Below are 25,477 nucleotides of genomic sequence, written 5' to 3' on the forward strand. Positions count from 1 at the left end.
GACCTGCAGTGTTAACAATTTTCAGGGAAATCAACCTACAAATTATTTCTGTATATTAAGCTGGGATAGGAAAAAGTATTACTTTCTTCTGTGGAACACAAACTGAGATTTTTTGATGGAGTTTTGATGTGTTTATATTAGTTCTGTCAGAATTAACACGTTAACACATGAGATTCATTAAATTCATGTAAATGCATAATTTTTCTTAATCGCGATTAACGCATTTACCCCTAATACAGCATAAACACTGGTTTGAAGGGCAGAACCTTTGTAATGTGTCCGCCTGGAGTCATTACACTGACGCACACACCACAGCACCAGAACCTTTCTACAAAGGTGAGCCTACAAGCTTAGCATAAAACAGCATAACACAGTGGTCCCATAGACGTTCTATGTGCGGAACTGTTGTAACATGCTAGTTGACCGTTATGCTCTCTCCTATGTTAGAGCCACGGAGGTTATCTCTGTAAATAATAAAATTTCAGTGATAAAATGGAGAAAGGAGATCTTAATGCAATTTGATGTACAAAACAAGTCCAGATGGGACTTGCTGTAGAAGTATTTTTCATCCTCAATAAGGTGCATTATAATTACCACAGAAGCATGCCAAATCTTAACTATCACCAAAATGCAGAATGAGACATACTTGTTTGAAGCACTTTTCATTATGAGTTCAAAGTGACGTTTGACACTGACTCATGAACGCAGCCTCACGATTGCTGTAACAAAGCGGATAGCCACAGTCTAATGGCAAATTTATATTGTGGAGGATGAGAGATTAAGAGATTTAATGCCCATTGCAATGAAAATGCAACCTATGTGGGGACTAGTTCTTTCAATTAGTCAAACTCCCACTTAGACTTTGGGAAACATTTAATGTTACTTGAATGGTTATATTATAGTGCAGTTCTATCTTTATATTGTGTAAAGGTTAAGGTCAATATTAGATCAAAATTGCAAAAAATAAACCGCTTTCTCTAGAAACTCATCAGTCAATCATTGTTTTGAGGAATGAAGTCTATACAATGTTTGAAAATGCCAAAAAAATGAAGATTTCATACAAATGTGCACACTACAGTCTTCAAAGACAATTTTGACAAAAAAAAAGAAGTATATATAGTGTCAAATTTCAGCACTTTTAAAATCTGTGATTAATCACGATTAACTACAAAAAAATGATGTGATTAATTGCGATTAAAAATGTTATTCGACTGATAACACTAGTTCATATCCATAAAATGCAAGTCAAATTTGGTCCTTTCAAGCTCCACAAAGGACATAAAGGCAGCACAAAGGTAATCCATACAACTCAAGTGATTTAATCCATTTCTTCTGAAGCGATACGATCTGTTTTGGGTGAGAACAGATCAAAATGTACCTCCTTTTTCACTATAAATCTTGACATCTGCAGTCTCCTTGGCACGATCATGATTTGAAGCTTGATTACACTTCCTCATGCTTGACACATGCACAGAGCGTGTGTACAGCATGCCTGGGTCTGAGAGGGGGGAGTGCTAGAGGGGCATTGCCCCACTAGATTTTCCCGGTGCCCCGCCCCAGAAACTTCTCATGCCCCTATCCCGATGAAGAGACAACCAGTTGTCCACCCTAATGATCAAAATGCCCCCCAAAGATCGCGTCCAATACTGCCCATGGTGTACAGCATGTGTACATTCGCAAAGTTCGAGATGACATTAAAGGGGTCATGAAATGGAGAATGAAATTTTCCTTGATATTTAGACATATAAGAGGTAATTGTACTATAAAAACATACTGTAAATTTCAGGACTCAAAACATCCTCTCCAGTCTAAAAAGAGCATTTATAGTTGCCAAGCTGCTAAAACGTCTAATTTTGAAATCTGTCTGTTCGTGACATCATGACACATTGCTCATTTGTATTTACACATCCACAACATGCGTCATTGCACCCCTGGCACGCAATTCAAGTCAAGATGACAGGCCTTGTGTGGCTAACTATTCCTAACATAACACCAAAGGGAACCCATCTGTGCTATTTTGATTTATTTTTAATTTATTTATGCACTAGACAGACATCTTGGACCACTTGATGCATATCTCACTTTTAAAATACATTGTGTCAAGTTACAACTCTGAAAGGGAGAAACAATTATCTTTCATTCAGTATGTATGTGCGTAATTTCACCATTCTTTGAACTATGTATGTGCGTTTTTTTCCCCCGGCTAATGTCAGCATGGATTCCTTATGAACAGACAAAATACGATTCTAGCTTTGCAACGGGACTGTTATTAAAGAAAGGGGCCGTTAAAAACACTTCAAAAACATAAGTAATTCATACATGAATATTTCAAATATCATGACTGTTTGATAGTTTATGGTGCTGAGTGTTAAGAGTTGTGCTTGAGATGAACAGTTTAATATATTCAGATGCAATGTGTTGGATGTACGTAATGTGTAAAACCTGCTATTTTGTTTTATAATGGTCTTCTGATTGAGTTTGCTGAATTTGAGGGGCTGCATGATGTTAGCCAATCAGAACAGTGGGCATTTACGTTGAAGTTTTAAGGAGGCGCTTAGGCCAAAACTAAGCGTTTCAGACAGAGGGCCAGAGACAGGGTGGAAAATGATCATATATTACTAATTTGTGACTGTTTTGGTGCAAAAAACTTTCATAACATTATCAGTGGACCTCAGGGGAGATAATGAAATTATGAAAAATAGCAATTCATGACCCCTTTAAGGTGGCTTGTCTTGCGTCATTTTTAACACTAAACAATGAGCTTCAAAGTGAAAGCTACTATGAACAAGCTTCTCTCATAGTCCTCATGAACGTGCAATGAACATCGAACAAGATTTTCGAGCTTCCTTCAGAAGACTTGTAATATGTTGACTGATCCACAGACTTACAATTTCTTAAACTTAGCAGACACTGACATAACATTTTAGAAGATGGACCAGATATTTATTAGTTTTTTTTTTTTTCTTTTGCATTCTGCAATAATAAAAAAAAAAGTTATTCGGGTTTGGAATGATATGAGAGTAAATAAATTATCATTTAAAATCATTTTATTTTTGGGTGAACTATTCCATTAAATCATACTATTCATATTGTAGATTGCAAGGTAGTATGCCGGTATTTGAAATGCTGAATTGTGTTTTATCAAGGCCCTTGGCACAGAATCGTTTTATGAAAATGTGCAACATATTGATATAAAAACTTTTTATAACATACCTGTATCTTCAGAGGTCCCCATCTCTTCAGTTGGTGCATATTCCCCTTAAGGGGCACTTGAGTGAAGTGGTGATTGTATTTAGCCTCAGGCTGACAGCCCTTCAAGGTGCATACAGCTGATAGTCAGAGCTTTCTCTTGCTTTAACATACCTGTTTTAAGCAGAAACCTGCCTCTAAAGAGAAATACCAAGAGAGCAGGGAGAGGCGGAAAACAAATATTTTTTCCTATATAAAAATAGATGTTTCCTCATTATTTTTAAACATACCTTTATTTGATATTTAAAAATGTCACATACAAATAGCTCAAATCTTCATGCTTTCATAACATTTTGGGATTTGGATTTGTTCATCTTATCAAGCTTAGTGACACAATGCCAGACTGTGTACCCTGTTTTTGGAGATTAGTGTTTATTTTTTTAGCGTCTGTTGCTTTTACTAGACATTTCAGAAAAAGTGAGACCTTCAAAAAGGAACAATGATCATTTTTAGCTACCTGCCTTGTAGCATACACTCGCTGAAATGCTTCTGAACAGAAACTGTTTCGTAATAACATTTGTCCATCAGCTTCTGCAGATTTAACTGGCTTTGACAGGGCTCACAGTCCAAAAAAAGAACAAACCCTTGGAAAAAAAAAAGGTTCCTCTGTATCCTCCAGGGATTTTGTATCCCTGTTTTCCTCCCTCCTTGACTACAAGCTTATTTCTATTCCTATTGAAGAGCAAATGGTACTTAAGATGAAGGAATATTAATGTGGATAATATTTCAGTTTGCTGAAATTGTGTTGGGAACTGCTGTAAAGCATATATAGTTAATTAATTATATGAATTGTCATTATTATGTAACAGATATCTCTTATATTTATTTATTTGGTATGTAGCCATGTAATAAACAGATAATGTACAGTCAGCCAGACTTCACGCAATAAACCCTGACACCCTGAAGAGGTTCATTTTTAAACAATGACTGTGAGCTGACTGTACATTACAGTATATCGCTTATTACTTGGCTACTTAACAAAAATAAATGGACATTAAATGTTGATTTGCGTTTAAATAATTTTACTACGAGAGAAGAAAGAGATAGTTATACGAGACAACTGCACATCTATGTAGGAAACCGATTGCCTGTGACAATGGTCAGTTATACGATTTAACCAATAAGAATCAAGTATTCAGTAACTAGGGCATGCCAAAAATCCACATGGTTGTCATGGCATCCCTGTGATTCAATAGCAAATGTGCCATCTATCTTTAGTATAATTAATGCTTTAATATATAGAAGTATTTATGTTCCCTATCTGTCACTCACTCGATGTGTGTCGATGTAGTAACACTAGGGGTCACTGGGAGCCCGAGACACCTCTGGTCTTTAATAAAAGGCCAGTGAAAATTGGCGATTGGTATTACGGACATACGGGTATAAAAGGAGCTGGTATTCAACCACTCATTCAGATTTTCTCTTCAGAGCCGAACGGTCGATGTTCACTGAGCTGACTGTTCATTCACCTCTGCTGGATCTGATGGCACATTTCAGTGGCTTCTCCTTCCTCTGCACTGGTGCACTGCAGAGAACGCCCCTGGGCGCTTCGGCAGAAATAAGAGAGTATATTTTTCTAAAAGAGCGGCACACACGGAACGTCTTTTTAAAGACGCATCTTTTTAAAGATGCCTTTCCATTTGTGTGTTATTCCTGGTTGTGGTCGTTATCTCTCAACTTCTGACGGTCACGATCGCTGTCTTTCGTGTCTGGGTGCGACCCATGCGGAGACAGCATTCGTGGATGGATCATGTACTCATTGCGAGAAAATGACCATGGTAACATTGCGGTCTTTCTACCTATGGGTATGAGGCCAGCGTGGCTAGCACTGGGGGTGATTTGGGGACCCCAATGGTACTACCTTCGCCGGGTATCCCCCCACAGACCTCCCATTCCCCAGCACGCTCATCTGCCCCGATCGGGCTTCCGGATGAGTCCGCCGTCTCACGGCGAGTCCGACCTCTTGTTCGGAGCCCGCGAAGCTGATGAGCTCTCGAGCACAGCATCAGAGAGCGGGAAGCCTCAGCTGGGCTCCCCCCCTCGGGTACAGTCGCCCAGTCACAGGCTGATGTGGAAATGACCGCTCAAAGCAGCCAAGCCCCGCTCCAGTTCCTTTCTTCCCGGAAGTGCACGAGGAGCTGACAAGATCGTGGGAGGCACCTTTTACTGCCCGGTCCCGATCTTTCAGTTCCCCCACCCTCACTACCCTCGATGGGGGCTATTTGGCGATTCCCCCAGTGGATAAGGCGCTCGCGGTGCACCAATGCCCGCAGAGCGCCGCCACCTGGCTTGGGCGCCCAAAGCTCCCGTCCAAGGCCTGTAGGTTTACGTCGTCCCTGACGGCCAAAGCCTACAGTGCTGCTGGACAAGCCACCTCCGCCCTGCATGCCATGGCTCTCCTGCAAGTCCACCAAGCCAAGGTGCTAAAGGAACTGCACGAGGGTAGTTCTGCCCCAGATTTGATGCAGGAGCTGCCCTTGGCGACCGACCTCGCTCTCCGGGCAACAAAGGTCACGGCGCGGTCTCTCGGGCAGGCCATGTCCACCTTGGTGGTCCAGGAGTGCCACCATTGGCTCAAACTGGTCGAGATGGGTGAGGCCGACAAGGCACTGTTCCTTGCTGCCCCCATTTCCCAGGTTGGCCTATTCGGCGACACCGTAGAGGACTTTGCCCAGCAGTTCTCGATGGTGAAGCAGCAGATGGAGGCTATCCGGCATATCCTGCCCCGGTGCGGCTCAAGATCCCACACCCCACCTGCTCGTCGCCACATGCAAGCGTCCGGCATCAAGATTGGTTTGCGGTGGTAGACCTGAAGGACGCGTACTTCCACATCTCGATTCTACCTCGACACAGACCCTTCCTGCGGTTTGCATTCGAGGGTCGGGCGTATCAGTACAAGGTCCTCCCTTTCTGCCTGTCCTTGTCCCCTCGTGTCTTCACGAAGGTCGCAGAGGCAGCCCTTGCCCCGTTAAGGGAAGTGGGCATTCGTATCCTCAACTATCTCGATGACTGGCTAATCTTAGCTCACTTTTGGGATGTGTTGTGTGCACACAGGGACCTGGTGCTCTCGCACCTCAGCCGACTAAGGCTTTGGGTCAACTGGGAAAAGAGCAAGCTCCTCCCAGTTCAGAGCATCTCTTTTCTCGGTTTGGAGTTGGACTTAGTCCATTTGATGGCGCGCCTCAGGAACGAGCGCGCACAGTCGGTGCTGACCTTTTTCGAGACTTTCAGACAGAAAACAGCGGTTCCACTGAAACTCTTTCGGAGGCTCCTGCGGCATATGGCATCCTCAGCGGTGGCCACTCCACTCAGGTTGTTACATATGAGACCGCTTCAGCACTGGCTTCAGACTCGAGTCTCGAGATGGGCATGGCGCCATGGGACACATCGCATGGCCATCACGCCGATCTGTCACCGCCTCTTCAGCCCTTGGACCGACCTCACGTTTCTATGGGCAGGCGTTCCCCTAGAGCAGGTCTCCAGGTGCGTCGTGGTTACGGCAGACACCTCAAAAACGGGCTGGAACGCTGTGTGCAATGGGCACGCAGCCGCCGGCTTATGGACAGGCCCGCGGCTACGTTGGCACATCAACTGACTCGAGTTGCTGGCGATTCTGCTTGCCCTGCGGAGGTTTCGGCCATTGATTCAGGGCAAGCATGTGTTAGTTCGGACAGACAACACGGCAACGGTAGCATACGTCAACCGTCAAGGTGGTCTGCGCTCCCGTTGTATGTCATAAATCGCCTGCCGTCTCCTCCTCTGGAGTCAGCAGCACCTCAAGTCGCTGCGAGCCACTCACATCCTGGGCGACCTCAACACTGCAGCGGACGCGCTGTCACGGCAAGTTACCCTCAGGGGAGAGTGGAGACTCCACCCTCAGGTGGTCCAGCTGATTTTTAGTCGATTCGGGCAGGCACTGTTAGGCCTGTTCGCCTCCCAAGAATCCTCCCACTGCCCGCTCTGGTACGCCCTGACCAAGGCACCTCTCGGTATAGACTTGGTGGCACACAGCTGGCCCCCTGGACTCTGCAAATATGCGTTTCCCCCAGTGAGCCTACTTGCACAGACCCTGTGCAAGATCAGGGAGGACGAGGAGCAGGTTGTCCTGGTAGCACCCTACTGGCCCACCCAGACGTGGTTCTCAGACCTCACGCTCCTCACGACAGCCCCCCCTGGCAAATCCCCCTGAGGAAGGACCTTCTTTCTCAGGGACGGGGCACCATCTGGCACCCACGACCAGACCTCTGGAATCTCCATGTCCGGCCCCTGGACGGGACGCGTAAGACTTAAGCGGTCTACCACCCGCAGTGGTAGATACGATCACTCTGGCTAGGGCCCCCTCTACGAGGCACCTGTATGCCTTTAAGTGGTGTCTGTTCACTAAGTGTTGTTCTTCCCGATGCGAAGACCCCCAGAGATGCGCAGTCGGATCTGTGCTTTCCTTCCTGCAGGAGAGGTTTGAAGGGCGGCTGTCCCCCTCCCCCTCCACCTTGAAGGTGTATGTAGCCGCTATAGTGGCACACCATGACACAGTGGACGGTAATTCCTTAGGGAAGCACGACCTGATCATTAGGTACCTGAGAGGCGCCAGGAGGTTGAATCCCTTCAGACTGCACCTCGTTCCCTCATGGGACCTCTCTGTAGTTCTTCAGGATCTACAGAGAGCCCCCTTTGAGCCCTTGCAATCAGCTGAGCTTAAGGCACTCTCTTTGAAGACTGCCCTCCTGACTGCGCTCACTTCCATCAAGAGGGTAGGAGACCTGCAAGCGTTCTCTGTCAGCGAAACGTGCCTGGAGTTCGGTCCGGGCTACTCATGTGATTCTGAGACCCCGACCAGGCTATGTGCCCAAGGTTCCCACGACCCCTTTTAGGGACCAGGTGGTGAACCTGCAAGCGCTGCCCCAGGAGGAGGCAGACCCAGCCCTGATGTAGCTGTGTCTGGTGCGCGCTTTACGCATCTATTTGGATCGCACGCAGAGTTTTAGAGTCTTTGAGCAGCTCTTTGTCTGCTTTGGTGGACAGCGGAAAGGAAGCACTGTCTCCAAGCAGAGGATCGCCCACTGGCTCATTGACGCAATAACTATGGCATATCACACCCAGAATGTGCCGCCCCCGGTAGGGCTACGGGCCCATTCTACCAGGGGTGTAACTGCCTCCTGGGCCTTGACCATTGGCACCTCTCTAACAGACATTTGCAGTGCAGCAAGCTGGGCAACACCCAACACCTTTGCGTGGTTCTACAATCTCCGGGTGGAACCGGTTTCGTCCCGTGTAGTGGCACGCACAAGCAGGTAAGTCCAGGACAGCTGGCCGGGTGTATCGCTTGTGCATAGCGCCTTTCACCTCCCCTGAGCTGAAGACGTGCGCCGTTGACTCCCAGTAGTGTTCATAAACTGTGTTCCCTGGTTGATTTCCTCCGAGCCCTGTGGCAGACGAGTTTGCGGAGGAAACTCGCTGCCGGCTCAGTACACGTGCTAACAAAGCCCTGTACTGGGGTAGGTGCTCCGCATGTGGTGGTTCCCCGCAGGTAACCCCATGCGACGTATATCTTCCAGAAATTCGTTTGCCTGTTGGTAAACTGCATCTTCCTTGGGCAGAGTCCCCTCTGCCCCAGTCACCATGCTTGTAGTAACTCCTCCCCCGTAGGGTAGGACCTACCATAGCACTTCTCCACATGGCATACTTCCGTCAAAGCTCGGCAAGACCATGTGACGTATTTCCACTTAAATACCCCCAGTCGGTTAATTCCCTTTTTTTGGGGAGAGGAAAAAAGGGGATAAGAGGCCACGACTGGGTTAGCCCGTCTCTATCTTTTGGGTAGTCGACTTGTCCCCAAAGGGCCGTTCGACACTCATAACAGTGTTGGGGGAGGTTACGTGTCGTCCTGGTGCGCTGACTATGAGGTACACAGTGGTCTGCCCGTCACACACTGTCAGTTCACGTAACACAGTTCAGCCAGTTGCGGCGTTTCGTATAGGGACCCCTAGTGTCACTACATCGACACAACGTCGAGTGAGTGACAGATAGGGAACATCCTGGTTACTTGCGTAACCTCTGTTCCCTGTTGGAGGAAATGAGACGTTGTGTCCCTCCTGCCACAACGCTGAACTACCCGCTGAAATGGGCGGGACCGTGTCTCGGCTCCTCAGCACAAAACCTGAATGAGTGGTTGCACACCAGCTCCTTTTATACCCGCATGAGTGGTATGCAAATACCACTCGCCAATTTTCATTGGCCTTTTATCAAAGACCAGAGGTGTTTCGGGCTCCCAAGAGTGACCTCTAGTGTCACTACATCGACACAATGTCTCGTTCCCTCTATCAGGGAACGGAGGTTACGCAAGTAACCAGGACGTTTTTAGTGCTTAAGTGATTTTAATGATTGAAACTTTTACATTTGGTCCCCCCAGTCTTGAATATTTGGTTACATTCTAGCTTTAAGCAGTATGGTATCCTAGTGTTTGTATCCTAGTGTGTGTGGTAACTGTGTATATAAAGGGTTAATGAGGCACAAAAATCCCCAGAGAGAGTGTTGCTAACTCCTACAGATTTTATTTTGTGCCCCGCCTTAGACCCTTAGGCAGTCTAGAAGCCTGAGCCCTTCAATCACTCCCTGCCCAGTGCAGCTTGGCTAATGATAAAATGCCAAACGCCAAGCAGTAACCATGACTACAGCTACACTGCTCAATCTAGGCTCAACTTTTTGCCCTCTCTAAAGGTGCTGTGTGCAGAGAACAACTCGTAATACACACCCATTTCAGGAAATGCCTCTTTTGGTACGACACACAAGCCTGTTGAATGTGACACGCAAAGTCACGCTGGCGTGCTGGTGGGGTCTTTGGAAGCCTGGCCATTGTTCTCTGTTTTTGCACATCTGTAGGGCTTAAACGTGCTTTGGACGTATTGATTTGGTTCTCGGCTAAGTGTTTTTTCCCCCGAGCCTTTATTAGAGCCTCAGATTTTTGTTCAGTATTTTAAGAGCTTATTTTGATAAAAGAGTGCTAAGCTTTGTTGTCACAAGCACTGACAGAACGGGTACAACATCGAAATTCAACACAGGAGAATGTGGATGGAAATGCATTTTTGCAACATCAGAAATACTTGATAAAACTTGATATTTGGTATGACCCCTTTTTCTTTAATGACAGAATGCACTGGACTCCACAAGTTTGTGCAAAAACCTGATGATCCACATTTTCCAGTATGATTTGTGAATATTCCAATAAGCATCTTGTCTTGTGTGCTTCATTGGAAGCAAGGAAAACTTACATTTTTTACAAAGGAGTCAACATTGTCAATGTCACATACTGTATTTGCTTATTTGATTAGTAGTGTACTGCAGAATCTTAAATATTTTGTTTTCCAGGTTTACATGAAAAAAAAAATCAATGTGGTCTCAGACATTTCGACCCCACTGTAGCATATAATAACTGAGCATAAAGCGGTTTAATCTCTTGCCATGTGAGACAAAGGGTCAATAGATGAGGTTTACAAACTTCCTTGCTTTTTTAAGATTAGAGGTGCATGGAAAGTTCATGATTTTTCAGTCTTGAGTAGCTGTCAGCACTTCATTTCACATTCATTCTCTGCATCTCATGTCCTCTGGTCTCCAAAGAGAGATAGGTTAACATTTTCCTATTTGCAGGGCAAACCCACCTCAATCAGGCTACTTAGGTGTGACAGGTTTATTGGTCCCTGTAGGGTCCAAAAGCTGTCAATAAGAATGATGTGTAAAGACAAGACCCTATGAAGGCAATATCTGTGTGTATACATTTAGAACAAAAGCTTTTTCTTACGCCTGTTTTACATTGCACGCCGAAGCAGAGCATGAGCCGAAGCAGTGCGACGCAACAATTTTGCAGCAAACAACGTGTGAGCTTTTACACTAGCAGCGTTTCTACTGCAGAAACTGCTGCACTCTATACAGAAAATAAAGTTATAAATTGGTAATCAGGAGTGAGCTATTGTTACAAAGTTGATTGCCATTAAATCTTATTTACATGATGCTGGTGTTATCTAATACAATCTTGTAGAATTATTTCATGTAGTGGCAGCATGCTTCTGCTTACGATGTAAATACAATTTTTTTTTTACATGGACAAAGAATAAAATCTAGTAAAAAAAAAGGTATTTTTGTGTTCGATCCGAAGGCTCATAACAGCTCGCCTGGGAGAACTTTTCAGAAAACTTCTAACCAGCTGCTAAACACCTTACTGACATTGGTCCACGTCATCGGTAAGTGTGACTGGAGTTCCACCTTCCTTGAGGCAGACAGCTAATTTTGTTTATATTGTTCAGTCAGTCAAGATTAGTCAACATGAACACACCGGCGTGCACCAGTGTTTTGTTGGTCTTCAGAACGAATCAAATCTACTCAAATACTCTCAAGTGCCCATTCACTCATGCAGCGAAAGCCATTCACACAACTGCCCAAAGAAATGCCTATCATCATTCTTTTGTCTGTATTTTGCCCATTAACACTCTTTTATACACCCATCTTTGCAGTAGTATCAATGTCATCATAAATTACAATAACAGAGTGTAATCGGCGCATATTATGGCTGCATATAGCGTGTTAGCATGTTAGCATCATGAATTCAGAATGTAAACAAGACAAATGAAACATTTTCTACTGCATGTATATTACTTTGAATCTTCATCGAGTGGTTAAAACAACTTCTTTTACTGATCTAGATTGAATTCTAGTCATAGAATGAGGCATAAAGTAATTGCGAACACATTTTAATGTCACATTAGCTTCTTGAGCGTTCTTATATTTAAATGTACGTCTAAACACCTCCCACAGCGGTGTGGCGGTGTAACAGTACAAAGGACAGGCAAGGAGGAGGTGGGAACCGGATGAACAGTCAATGTAAAGTTTAATAGTAAAACTCAACATAAAACAAACACACACACATGCAGCACGGCCACGTGCATCACTCTCTCTCTAACTGCCAGCTCCCCTTTATCTCGCTCTCCCACTGATCAGCTGATTCAGCACCGGCACGGCCTGAACACACCTTCCTCCTCGTCACACTCCTCCCCCGCCCGATTCAGGCTGGGGTGCCACCGGACTGACTTACTCCCCCACACCTCTGGAGGGAAGACGCTGTCCTTCCGGCCGTTTCATCAGCCGGTGGTCCACCCCGCCTCCTGTGAACCAGGGGGAGAGACGAGGGGAGGCGTGGGGAGAGGGAAAAGGCGAGCAGAGACGCACAGAGAGAGAGGAGAGAGTGAGAAGAATTTGCTCGCCGGCTCCCGGACTCGCTTTCATCTGGTCCTCAACTGCTCCTCCGCCCTCTGGCTGACCCCAGCTCGCTCCTTCCCTGGCGGAAGGAAGCGAGTCCTCCGGCCCCTGGCGGACAGAACCGCTCCTCCCTTTCTTCGGCAGACGGCAGTGGTTCCTCCGGCTCTTGTCGGCCGGCAGCAACCCCTCCATCCCCAGGCAGACAGCCGCGCCTGCTCCCCTGGTGGATGGCAGCGGCGGAGGACTCCGTGACAGCGCATCCCTCCTCCCTCCCGGGTTTCAGCACCACTGTAACAGATAAAGGACGGGCAAGGAGGAGGCGGGAGCAGGCTGAACAGTCATCATAAAAGTTTAATGAAAAACTCAACATAAAACAAACGTAAACAAACACACACATACAGTGAGGCCGTGTGCGTCTCTCTCTCTCTCTCTCTCAAACTGGCACCTCCGGCTCCCCTTTATCTCTCTCTCCCGCTGATTAGCTGATTCATGGTGCACGGCCCGGCCACGCCCTCCTCCTCATCACAGGTGGGTGTCTGTTTGTTTGCAAACAGAATACTGTTGCTCAGCTGTTTTGAACTTCTTTATATCCCTGAATGAAGAACGCAGAAGAATGTTTCCAGAAGTATATCAGGGCCTTTAGCAGAGAGCACTTGAAGAGTGTTATATAATGCACATAATTATTTTCTCTGAAATAAGTCTAAGACTTATTGTAGGGTCACCTAATTCATAAATTTTTTAATAACAATATATATATACACTCTTTGTATATTAAAGCATTTCAGCTTAACAAATTAAATTTTTCTAAGGCCACCAGGAGTTATGTAATTTTTAGTAATTTTTGTGAACATGTTAGTGTGAGGGTTTGTGTTGGCTTTAAATTTGACGGCCTTGATGAATCACGATTTCTGTATGAAAGCATTCACACACAGGGTTTATGCATAAGTACATGCGTGTACACTGTTAGTGAGTGTGGCATTTTCAGGGGCATTTTGACCTAAAATGTAGGGTAGTTTTTTTTTTCAACTGTAATGATTGATAGCAGATAGAGAGAGGTTGATTATTGGTGATGATACAGAGCAGTGAAGAAGCGTTTGACATTGAAACTGAGGCACAATGTGACCATCTGTAACTATTGAACATTCATCCAGCACAGTTTCCTTTAAATGGTTTCACACAGGGAGGTCTATTATACCTGGAGAAAGCTGGCCATTAGCATTTACATTTATCCCACTGAATTCCAATTCAATGGCAGAAAAACTTGATCTGCTTGCTGCCATCTTGCTCATGGACACACAGTTCTGGGCACATCACAGTTTTAAAAGTCCTCCAAAAAAATTGCCATAAGCAAAACATCTACTATAATATCATGAAACATTTGCGAGTTATATGGTGCTTGCAAAAATATTTATTTCATCAGCATACAAGGCTACCTTCATATTTCTCTATGCTTTATTATGGCATCTACTAGCTGGGGTTAACTGCCTATGCAGACCAGCCAAACCGGATCCCTTGGATGAAACATTGCAGTTTTTAGTTGCAATGTTCCCTGAAATGTATTGCATTCAAGAATCATAAGATCTTCTCATGGTCAACATCATGAGGTGTTGCACCCCTTTTCATGAAGATTGCTTTTATCTTTAGGTGGAGGAAATAGTTGACGTAGGCACATTCACAGCAGAAGACATCCACATTCCCAGCGTCTACGTCCACAGAATCGTCAAAGGAGAACACTACGAGAAGCGAATTGAGGTGAGGCGGCTTGACTGGCGCACTTATTTCTATTAATTTTCTTTTATCCATTTATCCCCCTTCATCTGTCTTTTACTGCTGCCCCTCTGTCTGACCCTCGGCAGAGGCGCACAGTAAAGAAAGGCCAGACTGAAAAGCCCAAACCCAAGAAAGACTCTGATGTTGTGAGAGAGAGGATTATTCGAAGAGCTGCACTCGAGTTTGAAGATGGAATGTATGGTATGTTTGTGAAAATTTACTGACATTCAGAGGCGTAGAAGTACAAAGAAATTATAATTAAGTTAAAGAATGGGTACTGTCAAATTTTAGCTCAATTAAAAGTCAAATTATCTAGCCAAAAACATACTTGAGTTAAAGTAAAAAAGTTTCCACATTTAATTGTAGTTATGTATTAAAAGTAAAAAGTAAACATTTTTCTTAAAGGGATAGTTCACCCAAAAATGAAAATTCTCTCATCATTTACTCACCTTCATCACATCCCAGAAGTGTGTGACTTTCTTTCTTTTCTATTTTTGGGTTTACTATCTCTTTAAATAGACTGATGAAATCAAGATTTTCTCATTAAAGTTAGGTTGATATTCACAATTTGCAAATCTATCTTTTTAATCACAATTTTCTTAATTTGCTTAATGTCCTAACCATTAAAGACTCCAGAATGCTCCAGATGTTGCAATCAGCCATAGCTGCTTTTTTAGTTGTTTGAATATAGTTTTTAGTTGCTTGAATATAGTTGTTTACAGACTGACTATAGTTGTAGAGTGTGTTCACATTCAAGTTTGTCTTCAACAAAAGTTATCATAAGAATGTGAGATGACAAAAAGATGACAAAAATATATTTTTTATTATGATGATAGATTTAAGTATGACCCCCCTCCCACCCCCACTCCCTTAGAAATGTAAATGTGTAAAAGTATTCAACATATTTATTTACTCCCTTGGTGACGACTGAGTTGATGTAAATTAAGATGGTTCAGGGTTGTATGTGAACTGCATGGAGGTTTTAGACCATGTTACTTATGTTTATTGTTTTAATCTCATAGGACTCCCATTTTATCTGTAATTTTAATGAATACTATTGCAAACAAATATGCTTAATGTTAATTAAAAATAAGATAAAGTTACTTTAGTCTCTCAAGGAAATCCATTAATGCAGTTTACTTACCTTTTTAGCTAACCTGGGCATTGGAATTCCCATGCTGGCCAGTAATTTCATTAAACCAAATATTACTGTTCACCTGCAGAGTGAAAATGGCATTTTGGGGCTGGTAAGATTACCTTTCACAGTTTTTTTTTTTTTTACTGAGAAATTGGTGTTAAATTCAGTTACAAAAGCAGTTGTTCTTATAGTTGCTTTTAAAAGGAATGGTTCACTTTAGAATGAAAATTCTTATCATTATTTACTCTCCCTCGTGTTGTTCCAAAATGTAGACCTTATTTTCTTCAATGAAACTAAAAACAACATTTTGAAGAATGAAGTGGTGCTCTCTTCTAAGCAATTATCATGAATTGGAAGATTATCAGTGAATACCAACTTAAATTTCAGTCTGTTGCACACAAAACTATCATATGGCTTAAGAATGTATAACGCACAAGTTGTATGGACCATTGTATAATATTTTAACGGTGCTTTTGTATCCTTTTTGAAGCTTGAAACCCATTTATTGTAAGTGCATGGACAAAAGCGACTATAATACATTTTTTTAAATTTCTCCTTTTGTGTTCCAAGGAAGAATGAAAGTGAGGTTTGCTGGTAAATAATTACTAAAATAATTTCCATTCTTGGGTGAACTATTCCTTTAAGATTTAATGTTGACTTGCAGAGGCATAAATTATAATGAAAATACTGTATATTTGAAGTACATCTGTAGCTAGGAATAATCATGGAAAATGTATTACCGCTATCTGATGTAGATATTAAATATGAAAGAAAAAATAATGAGTTTGGACATAAAAGCATTAGATCTGAGTAAATTTAATGAACAGTTAAATCCTTGGGTCCGTTTAACTTTAAACAATGATGTTGTTTGTCTTATTTATTTCTGATTTAATTTGAGCTGAGTGATTTTGCACTTATCATTAATGTATTCATGAGCACCTTTTTTGTGCCCTTTGAATAATTCAGGGCCCATACCCAACAGAGGAAGAGGTTGATGCAGATCTCATCAATGCTGGTAATAATTATCCTCACTTTCATAGTTTTACAAAGCATTAGCACAAATTGCCTTTTAATGTCCCTATTTGTCCATTCAGAACACTAAATTAAAAGCTCTTTCCATTTTACCCTCACCTTTCAGGTAAAGAAACTGTCACAGTTCTTACTGGAGCCTCCTATTTCTCTAGTGATGATTCCTTCGCCATGATCAGAGGGTAAGATGAAGAATCACGTCTGAGTTAAACATTATGCAAACTTGTATTCTGTCAGATGAACTGCTTGTAATGACTATATTCCTTATTCACAAAATTCAGCGCTGTTTGCCTGTCGCAGTAAACATTGTGCTAGTAAGTACCTGCATAAAACCGGCGGTAAATGGAAATGTTTTGTATACGTTTTTTATTGATCATGGCAGTACTTTTTCAAATGTTTTTAATATGATGGAGAACCAGCTAGACCAGCATCAAACTTTTCAGCTGGGTAAAGGAAGCTTTCCCACAAAATGCATCATAAATTACAAACATTTTTCACAAGTTGACTTTATTTTCAGTATGCAGTACTTTGACCCAGACTATGACACTTTTAAAGAAGCCAGCTGTGGGTGGAAGAGCCCACTTAGACATTCCAATAATAAACAAAATGGCCTTTTTTGTGCCGAATGAAGTGGTGTGGCTGTTTTGGGGGCTACGATTTGTTGTGGAGTGGCTGGAGGTTGTTTGCTGTCGTTTGAGTGTTAATGGAGAAAGTGTGGGACAGAGCTGAGGCAGAATGTGTAATAAATCGGCCGTGATGGTGGCTGCACCTTGGGCCACGTGGCTGACATTTTCAGCTCTGTCAAAATAGGAGGCTACTTTAATTGGATGCTTCTTGTACTGCTCAGTAGGGTGAGACGAGCTGGAACGAAGGTGCTTTGTCTCTGCCGGGGCCGATCTGGCTTTCACGGAGAGGACATGTGGCGCTGTCGATAAAGTAATTGACTCCTGCTGCTCCTAAGTGCGCGAGTGTGATTGTGCATCCTGTGTGTGTGTCTGTGTATATCAATTTCCTTACAACACCATTTTAAATGCTGTTTTGCTCAGCGTTCCATATTGATGTTAGTTTGAATCATTTGAATGATGTTAGATTTCCATGGAATACAAAGGGAGAATTTTGAAGTATGTTGAGACAGCTATTTTCCATACAACAACAATTGATGGGGACTACTTCTGTCAAGTTTCAAAAAAGCATCATGAAAGTAGTTCACATGACTTTTGCATTATATTCCAAGTCTTCTGAAGCCATATGATAGTTTTTGTGTGAGAAAGACTTAAATTTCAACCTGTTCTTATGGCTTCAGAAGATTTGAAATATAACGAACAAGTCAGAAGGACCTCATTTAGTATAGTTTCTTGGTGCTTTTTGCCATTTTGGATCTTGACAGCCCCAGTCCTCATTCACCTTGATTATATAGGGGGAAAAAAATCACCTTTTGTGTTCCACAGAAAAAAGTCATGCACGTTTGGAACAACATGAGGGAAAGTAAATTATAAATTAATTTTCATTTTGGGGTGAACTATTCCTTTAATATTTCTGTCTGCTATCTGAATCATTCCAGCCTGTTTTAGTGAGGTCATAGGTTTACATTAGTCTTTAATATTGCTTCTCCTGTGGGTGGAGCTATTTGCATGAGCTATATGTTAGACATTAGTCCCATGTCATTGAGAGTCCTCCATGTTGATATTTTATGGGTCTCATTGATTTTTCCGTGGACGGCTGACGCCTTCTTCCCATATGCCTTGCCGTTATTTCTGTGTTCACCGTCTGAATCCAGCAGCGGTCATATATTTAGGCTTTAATTGTCCGGTGCAGTAGGGAGCACAGAGAATGGTCATGGGGTTTGCTGTACCTGGCAAAAGGGGAGTCATGACAGCACATACATTAAGAATAGAGACCTTCCACCCACTTACAGTCTGCCCATAGATTCATGAACAAGACTATCTGATAAGCCAACCACTAAGTGGTTTAGTGGTGCAACATTTTAAACCAATAGGCTAGACATGTTGGCAGACAGGATCTTGCCCACTCAAATATTTTAGCTAGTTTGTAGGTTAGTAGGTATTGACTTTATTTGGAAGGTCATTTGGAATTGATAGTTTTGCCTAAATCAAATGCATATTGAGCATGAACTACTGCCTTTATTGGCATAATTCACACCAAAATTAAAATTCTGTCATCATTTACTCACCCTCATTTTGTTTCAAACCCGGATTAACTTTCTTGCCTCTAAGGAACACAAAATGTGATGTCTTGAAGACGTTTTTGCTACTCTTTTCAATACACAAAAAGCGTACTGTGGGGCAGAGGCTGTCAGGCAAAAAGGGCAAGAAAGCACCATAAAAATACCATAAAATTAGCCCATACAACTAGTGCACTATATTCCAATCCTTATAAAGCCAAAGGATATCAAATTTAAGTAGTTATTTGCTGAAAATATTCACTGCTTCCGAAGCTCTCAGATGCTTGGGAATTGTCAGTGATGCCAAAGCCATCGTCTATTGCATGTCTCCTAATAAATTCAGTCGCTCAAAGTTTGAATACAGAAACGCAATGAGATTTGAAATCTACAGTGATGGTGAAGACTTTCAGAGAATTATGACTTGTATTTCAATCTGTTCCTCACACAAAGTTTTCATATGGCTATTAAAGACTTGGAATAAAATGCACAAGTAAAATGGAATACTTTTTGAAGTATTTTTAAGGTGCTATTTTGTCCTTTGAGCTTAACAACACCTGCTTACTATATGCTTTCATTGTATTAAAAGACAACAAAAAATAGTGGCTTAAAATGGAAGAAAAAATGATGCCCCGGTGGATTCAGCACTGAATCCAAATTCTAATGTTCCACATACTTTAAATATCTCTTTTTAGTTCTATAATACAAATTAGTTAGACCAAACATAACAGCTAAAGGGGTCATGACATGCCTTTTTTATTATTTGAAATGTTCCTCGAAGTTCACTTATAATATAAGTTAATGTTTTTGCACAAAAAACAGTCATATATTTGTAAATAAATTTTCACCCTCATTATGACCCTCTGTCAGAAACGCTTTGTTTTGGTGCTGCTGCTTCTTTTAGACTTGAGAGTAAACGCCCAGTGTTATGATCTTTGCTCTTGACTGACTTGCTCTCTGCTTGTCATCTCACCGCTCACGGCTACGTAATTGATAAGGTAAATTATGCTTTGATGTGTTGCTGTGGAGGCAGTTAGATGCAAATGTCTACCACAGTGTGACATCACAATATAAAGGACATAGAGAATAAGACATTTTTGCAGCTTGGTTTCAACAAATGCTCTTTTTGCAGTGAGGAGGAAGTTTTGAGTTCTGAAACTTACAGTAAGTTTTTATAGTACGACAACCTCTTATATGTCAAAAGATCAAGGAAAATGTGATTGCTTCTGTCATGATCCCTTTAAAGGATAAAATTCAATATCCGGATCTGTTCAAATATTTAGCTATGATACTACAGAGCTAATTTTGATCATTTTTTCTTCTTCTTTTCCTCTAGGGGCCACATCAACTTGACTATGTTGGGTGCCATGCAGGTATCCAAGTATGGAGATCTTGCCAACTGGATGATTCCGGCAAGTTTAAAATTTCTTTCACTTCTTTGACAAAGCAGAATGAAGCTGAAACAAGATTACATTTACTATTATGCATATTGCAGGTGCTTTCATCCAAAGCTACTTAAAGTGCATTCAATGTACTATATTTAATCAATATGTGTTTTCCCTGTGAATTGAACCCATTTCCCTGGCGTTGCTAGTGCCATACTCTACCAGCTGTGCTATAGGAACTATATATACTGAACCACTATTTGCTTAAGCTTAAAAGATCCTCTGGCATCAGTTTAACTGTGTTTTATCCCACACACAGACAATGCCTTGGTTAATGCGTGTACATTCTTAGGAACATTGTGTTTGTAATTGCTTATTGGTCTGCTTATTGATGCTTATTGTCTCTTTGAAGTATTTGAAAAAAAACAAGACAAAAACCTAATCCACAGTTTCATCAAAGGCATTCAATGCTGAAGCAAGCCAAACTTTAAAACCATTGTAGCACAATTCCACTTCTTTTCTTCCTGTATCTTTTCTCTTAACCTCCTGCTGAAATTAAGTTAAGCTTTTCTTTTGTTTTATGAAATCACTGAGCATCTAATGATTGCATTCACAGTGTGAAATCACAAATGATTTATGTTGAAGATCATGTTCTCTGAGGAGCCCAAATTAGAAATGAGTGGTCTCATTTTACAGCTGTTACAATCTCTTATCAAGCACAATAAATAAATAATTTTCACTCAGGTAGTGCTAATACAAACACATGAAGAGTTTAAAACTGAAGTGTGCAGTTTCTGTGCTGCTGTTGTTACCTAACGGAATTGCAAAGCTAATGATTGTTTTCAAACAGGTTTCCCCAACATTTCCCAGGTCTTCCATTAGTCAAAAATGAGATGGTGCTGCCCCAAACTCACACAATTGGTTGAGCCAGTGTTGCTGTGTTGTGCTGGTCGGGATGCTCAACTAAATGCTGTAAATCCCTGACTCAAATTCTAGACCAGAACTGCCCTTCCATAAACTTAAATTGACAAACAAGACAACTAGGAACACTCAACAATTGAGATGTAACAATAGCCTTTTAATTGAATGTAAAGGGTTTCAGACCTACTCCATGTCAATTTAGTTTCCCTTCTCTTATTCGTGTACTTGCATTCACATTGTTCAGTAAAAATTTTTCTTACAAATGCTCAAGTACTGTCTGCAAGTCAGCTAGCCTGCTATCTTACTAAATCCAAAGTCATTGCTTCCCTCTAGGTTCACTAAAAGGTTTCGGAGTCTTAATGAGAGTCAATGTTGGCTATGGTTTTTGGAGCTGTTTTTCTACTGGCTATCGCCGGTGGCGCCTGGCGCTGCTGTCAGTTGAGGGGGCTGTTGATATGCAGCTGCTCTGCATGCAGACACCTCTGCAGGGTTATTTATAGTCCTCCAGGCCCCTCGCTCTGTCACTGACTGATGCCTTCCAGCCTCATGGCCCTCTGCACGTCTCACTTATCGAGTTTGGTTGAAGGTTATTTCTCACAAACTGGTACACATGAACCATGAGCTGCTCTCTACTTTCTGTGTTTTTTTTCCCTTCTGGTCTCTTTCTCTTTTTGCTTCTTTTTTAAGTCACCTTGCTTGCACTTTGCTAATGGCAAAATGTGAAGCAAACGCTGAAATGCAGAGTTGAAGTGATTATCTATTAAGAGATTAAGGAGCATTTTTTTTGTAATTATGCTTATGAGAAATGTGCTACTTAAGCACTATTCTGATGGAATGATTTTTTTTTTTTTTTTAACAATGTTTGAGTTATTAACATTGGATGTATGTGATATGGGGCTCTATTTTCGTGAGTCCGTAAAGTCTTATCGAATTTTCGTGAGAGTGCTTATTCTAAGCGCAATAGTCATGCCAGTGCAAATTGGGAGTGGGCGTGGGTGGGAGTATTTGTGCCATCTGTGGGTTTATGTTAGCAAACTGTGGGTGTATTGTATGGTGATGAAGTTAGTGCAAAGCGCAATTTTCTAATTTCCTGAGAAATAGGTAATTGTGTCACACAGAGTGTCACATTAAACAAGGACATTCAGTTTACATTACAAACTTCTTCTGAAGATGCTGTCTTTGTTTGTATTGCTGGTGCTTAAGGGAATGGACCATATAAAAGGACTTCGGTGCTGCAATAACCGGAGAAGAACCTCCGAATTAAATTGCACTTTACCCAGCCCGTTAGCGCCTTGTGTGCACAATTTCGCAAACCCACTTGCGCCAAGACTTGCCGCATGCTTGCACAAAAATACCAAAAGTTTGCGCTTATGACTCATGGCGTAGTGCTGTGCTTCGTGCTAGAGATCTTAAAATAGGTCCCTTCATGTTTTTACTAAGTAAAGAGTGTCTGTTGTCTAGATGTGGGCTTTACAGAAGGTCATATGCTCTGGATACACGTACATCACAAAAACGACCCAAAAAAACAAGACTTATAAATGTTATAATATAACAAGCATATCATGAAGGGCATTTATTAATTAAGGTAACAATCACACCTGACACTGGGACTTCTACAGTACCGATAGCTGTTTTGAGCAGTTTGTGATTGGACTCTGCTTATTGTTTTCATATATTTCTGATGTGATGTCAGAAGTACTTGAATGACTAAACATAATTTTACCCAAAAAGTTGTTAAAAAAGGTATCAATCTATAATGAAATGTATAGTCACCTGTATGACAAGGGTTTAAAAAAAAAAAGGATGCACTGAGAATTTTACCTGGACTTGAATAACATTTCCAGAAAAGCCATTTCACACCATTTTCTCAGATAAGCCATTTTTGCGCTCTTGTATACATCTGTCCTTTACACATTAGTATGCTGCATACGAACAATCTGGAATTCATTTCATGATCAGAAACACAAACACACCAGCGTTGTTTTAAAGTAGACTGTATTCTCACATGAGCATATGTTGTAGGCCAGTAGCTGTCTATGGGGACATCTGAGTATATTGTCAAACATAAATTGGCTTGCATGTAGCGCTACAGAGTGTGCTGTTCCAAGCTGTCTTTAGCCTTTAAACTCTTAATGAATCAAACAAGCCTGGCAGACTAATTACAATAATCCCTTCAATTACTGTGGGCTCCCCGGCAACCTCTTAAGACTACAGGGACATTAGACTGTAGTGGAGCCAGAAGGCCTGAAGCTGAAAACTATCAGTGAGAGAAGAAAAGGGACAAAACAAGACCCCTTCTTCCATCTGCTCGTCCGCTGATAGCAGTTCTCTCTCTCTTCAGCATCCCGGATGATGATGAAGACACATTACATCAAACAGTCATAACATGCTCATCAGGGAGCTGGTACCAATAAAGAGGAAGAGTTATTTCAGGTTGTGCCAGGATGGGTTGATATTCATGGAAAGATTTATGAGAAAGAGCGTAGACTGTTCACTCTCCAGGTTTCATGCTATGGTAGATGGGGATTTATGAATTAGCATTTGTAATGTTCCAGAATGGCTTGAAGGAATAGTCTGTCCAAAAATAAAATTCTGTAATTGTTTACTCACCCTCAACTGCATGACTCTCTATCGTCTGTGGAGCATAAAATTCAGATTTCTCAAGCTGCACTTCTCCATACAATGAAATTGAATGGAGACTACTGCTATCAAGCAAGATTTTCAGTGATTTTCAGTTGTTTCCTCACACAAAGCTATCGTATGGCTTCATAAGACTTGAATATAGTGCATGTGTCATATGGGCCACTTTTATGGTGCTTTTGTTTCCCTTTTTGGATCCACTTTTATTTCATGTATGTGTGCAGCTCCGACATTCTGCTAAACTTCTCCTTTTGTGCTTAACGGAATAAAGTAAGCCATATGGGTTTAAAACAGCATGAGGATGAGCAAATAATAATAGAATTTTCATTTTTGGACAAAATATCCTTTGAATCCAACAACAAACAGCAGAATATGAAATTTGTCTCTAGTTTTCAAATGATTTGGCATTCGCCAGTGAAGGAAGTCTTTGGTTGTTTTAATGGTCATGCATTGTTAGGTCTTTTATGGACAAAACATTTTCAAATGAGTGAAAATGGGGCCTTGTTCTCGATTTACAGTCACATGGCGTCTTAAATCATAGTGTACAGCCCTGATGCATAAAAATTGGGGGTTGACTGACTCGATGAAATAGTCCCGCTTGCATCCGCATCTCAACACCCACACACTCTCTTGTTAAAAAGATGTGATTCATGTGTGCAAACCTGAGCTAGGACTCTCAACTCTTGACCCTCATACAGAAATGGTGCTTGTGCAGCTTTTCAACAAGCCCAGACGCAAAATTATAGTCCACTTCAAATTACCCATTACCTGACAGAACTTAAGGGCAATAGTTTCTGCTAACTGTTCTGCATCAATCTTTTTTCATTTTTTGGCTTGACAGCATACAGCTGAAGAAAAGAAATGGGAGGTCTTTGGAATTACAAAGGATTTCTGCTTAAATGTACATAATATTTGATCTGATCTTCAGCTAAGTCACAACAATAGACATATAGTGTTTGCCTAAACAAATAACACAAACAACAATATATTTTCATGTCTTTATTGATTACACAGTGTAAATATTAACAGTGCATTGTGGAAAAAGTATATGAACCCATGGATTTTTAAGTAGTTGTTCCTCATTTGACAGCAATTAGGGCTGGGTGATAGGACGATGCAATCGGATATCGATGATGTCTTACAAATCTCCCGATGCCGATTTCGACACTTACTGACAGATGATGATCGACAATATTAGTAATTGACAAAGCCATGAATCTGGGAGGTCACCAGATATATTAAACAGTAGCCCAGGTTGTGAAATTTGCACCCCGATAAATGCAACGAGGCTGCATCTAGCTCCTTATTCTCAAGCTCCTTGTCCAAATGCAGGTATTTTACAAGTAAATTTGCTCATCTACCCGCAACAGTGGTGGGCGACCTGTAAGATGTCTCAGAGTAACACATGACAAGAAATGCTGTAAAACACAGACACGCGCTTGAAGAAACACACTTTATTATATTTTTAAGAACAGACAAAGAAAAGCTGTCAATGCACATGTCTGATGCGCTGTTTGTTTAGAGGCGTGCAGCGGGAGCGTGTCCCATGAACGTACATAAAAAAGATGTAAAGAGTGTCATGTAAAGTGTCCCATGTAAAGAGTCACTCTCTTTTCTGTTTCAGTCATCTGAAAACTGTTTGCAAGAATAGTGTCTTGTATAAGAATGCTGCAAATGACCTATGACCATCTCGATGAGGTGCTCGAAATGTAGTTAGCTTTATTTCCACAGAGCAGTTCACGCTTACGCATCGTAAACGCAACTCTGCAGGTTCGCTCAAATATATCTTTGTATTAAAGAAACAAAGATGAAAGGGATTAAATCATAAAATAATACAAGACCACGTTCACCTTGAACCTAAAATGTAGTTCTATTTTATTGTCTTTAGTCAGGATTAACTGTATTAATGAAACACAAGAC

General features: G+C 41.7%; 1 protein-coding gene across 1 annotated transcript in view; it reads left to right on the top strand.

Annotated features, from left to right (window-relative positions):
• The window catches only part of LOC127414804 (succinyl-CoA:3-ketoacid coenzyme A transferase 1, mitochondrial-like), a 64,151-nt gene that overhangs the window by 16,021 nt on the left and 22,653 nt on the right, over positions 1 to 25,477 (top strand). Inside the window, exons 8-13 of the mRNA XM_051653125.1 lie at positions 14,140 to 14,247; positions 14,352 to 14,466; positions 15,418 to 15,512; positions 16,370 to 16,418; positions 16,542 to 16,614; positions 19,948 to 20,023. Coding sequence (XP_051509085.1) covers positions 14,140 to 14,247; positions 14,352 to 14,466; positions 15,418 to 15,512; positions 16,370 to 16,418; positions 16,542 to 16,614; positions 19,948 to 20,023 — 516 coding nt within the window. The remainder of the gene's footprint in view (positions 1 to 14,139; positions 14,248 to 14,351; positions 14,467 to 15,417; positions 15,513 to 16,369; positions 16,419 to 16,541; positions 16,615 to 19,947; positions 20,024 to 25,477) is intronic.

Source organism: Myxocyprinus asiaticus, chromosome 24, assembly GCF_019703515.2.
Source record: "Myxocyprinus asiaticus isolate MX2 ecotype Aquarium Trade chromosome 24, UBuf_Myxa_2, whole genome shotgun sequence".
Lineage (NCBI taxonomy): Eukaryota > Metazoa > Chordata > Actinopteri > Cypriniformes > Catostomidae > Myxocyprinus > Myxocyprinus asiaticus.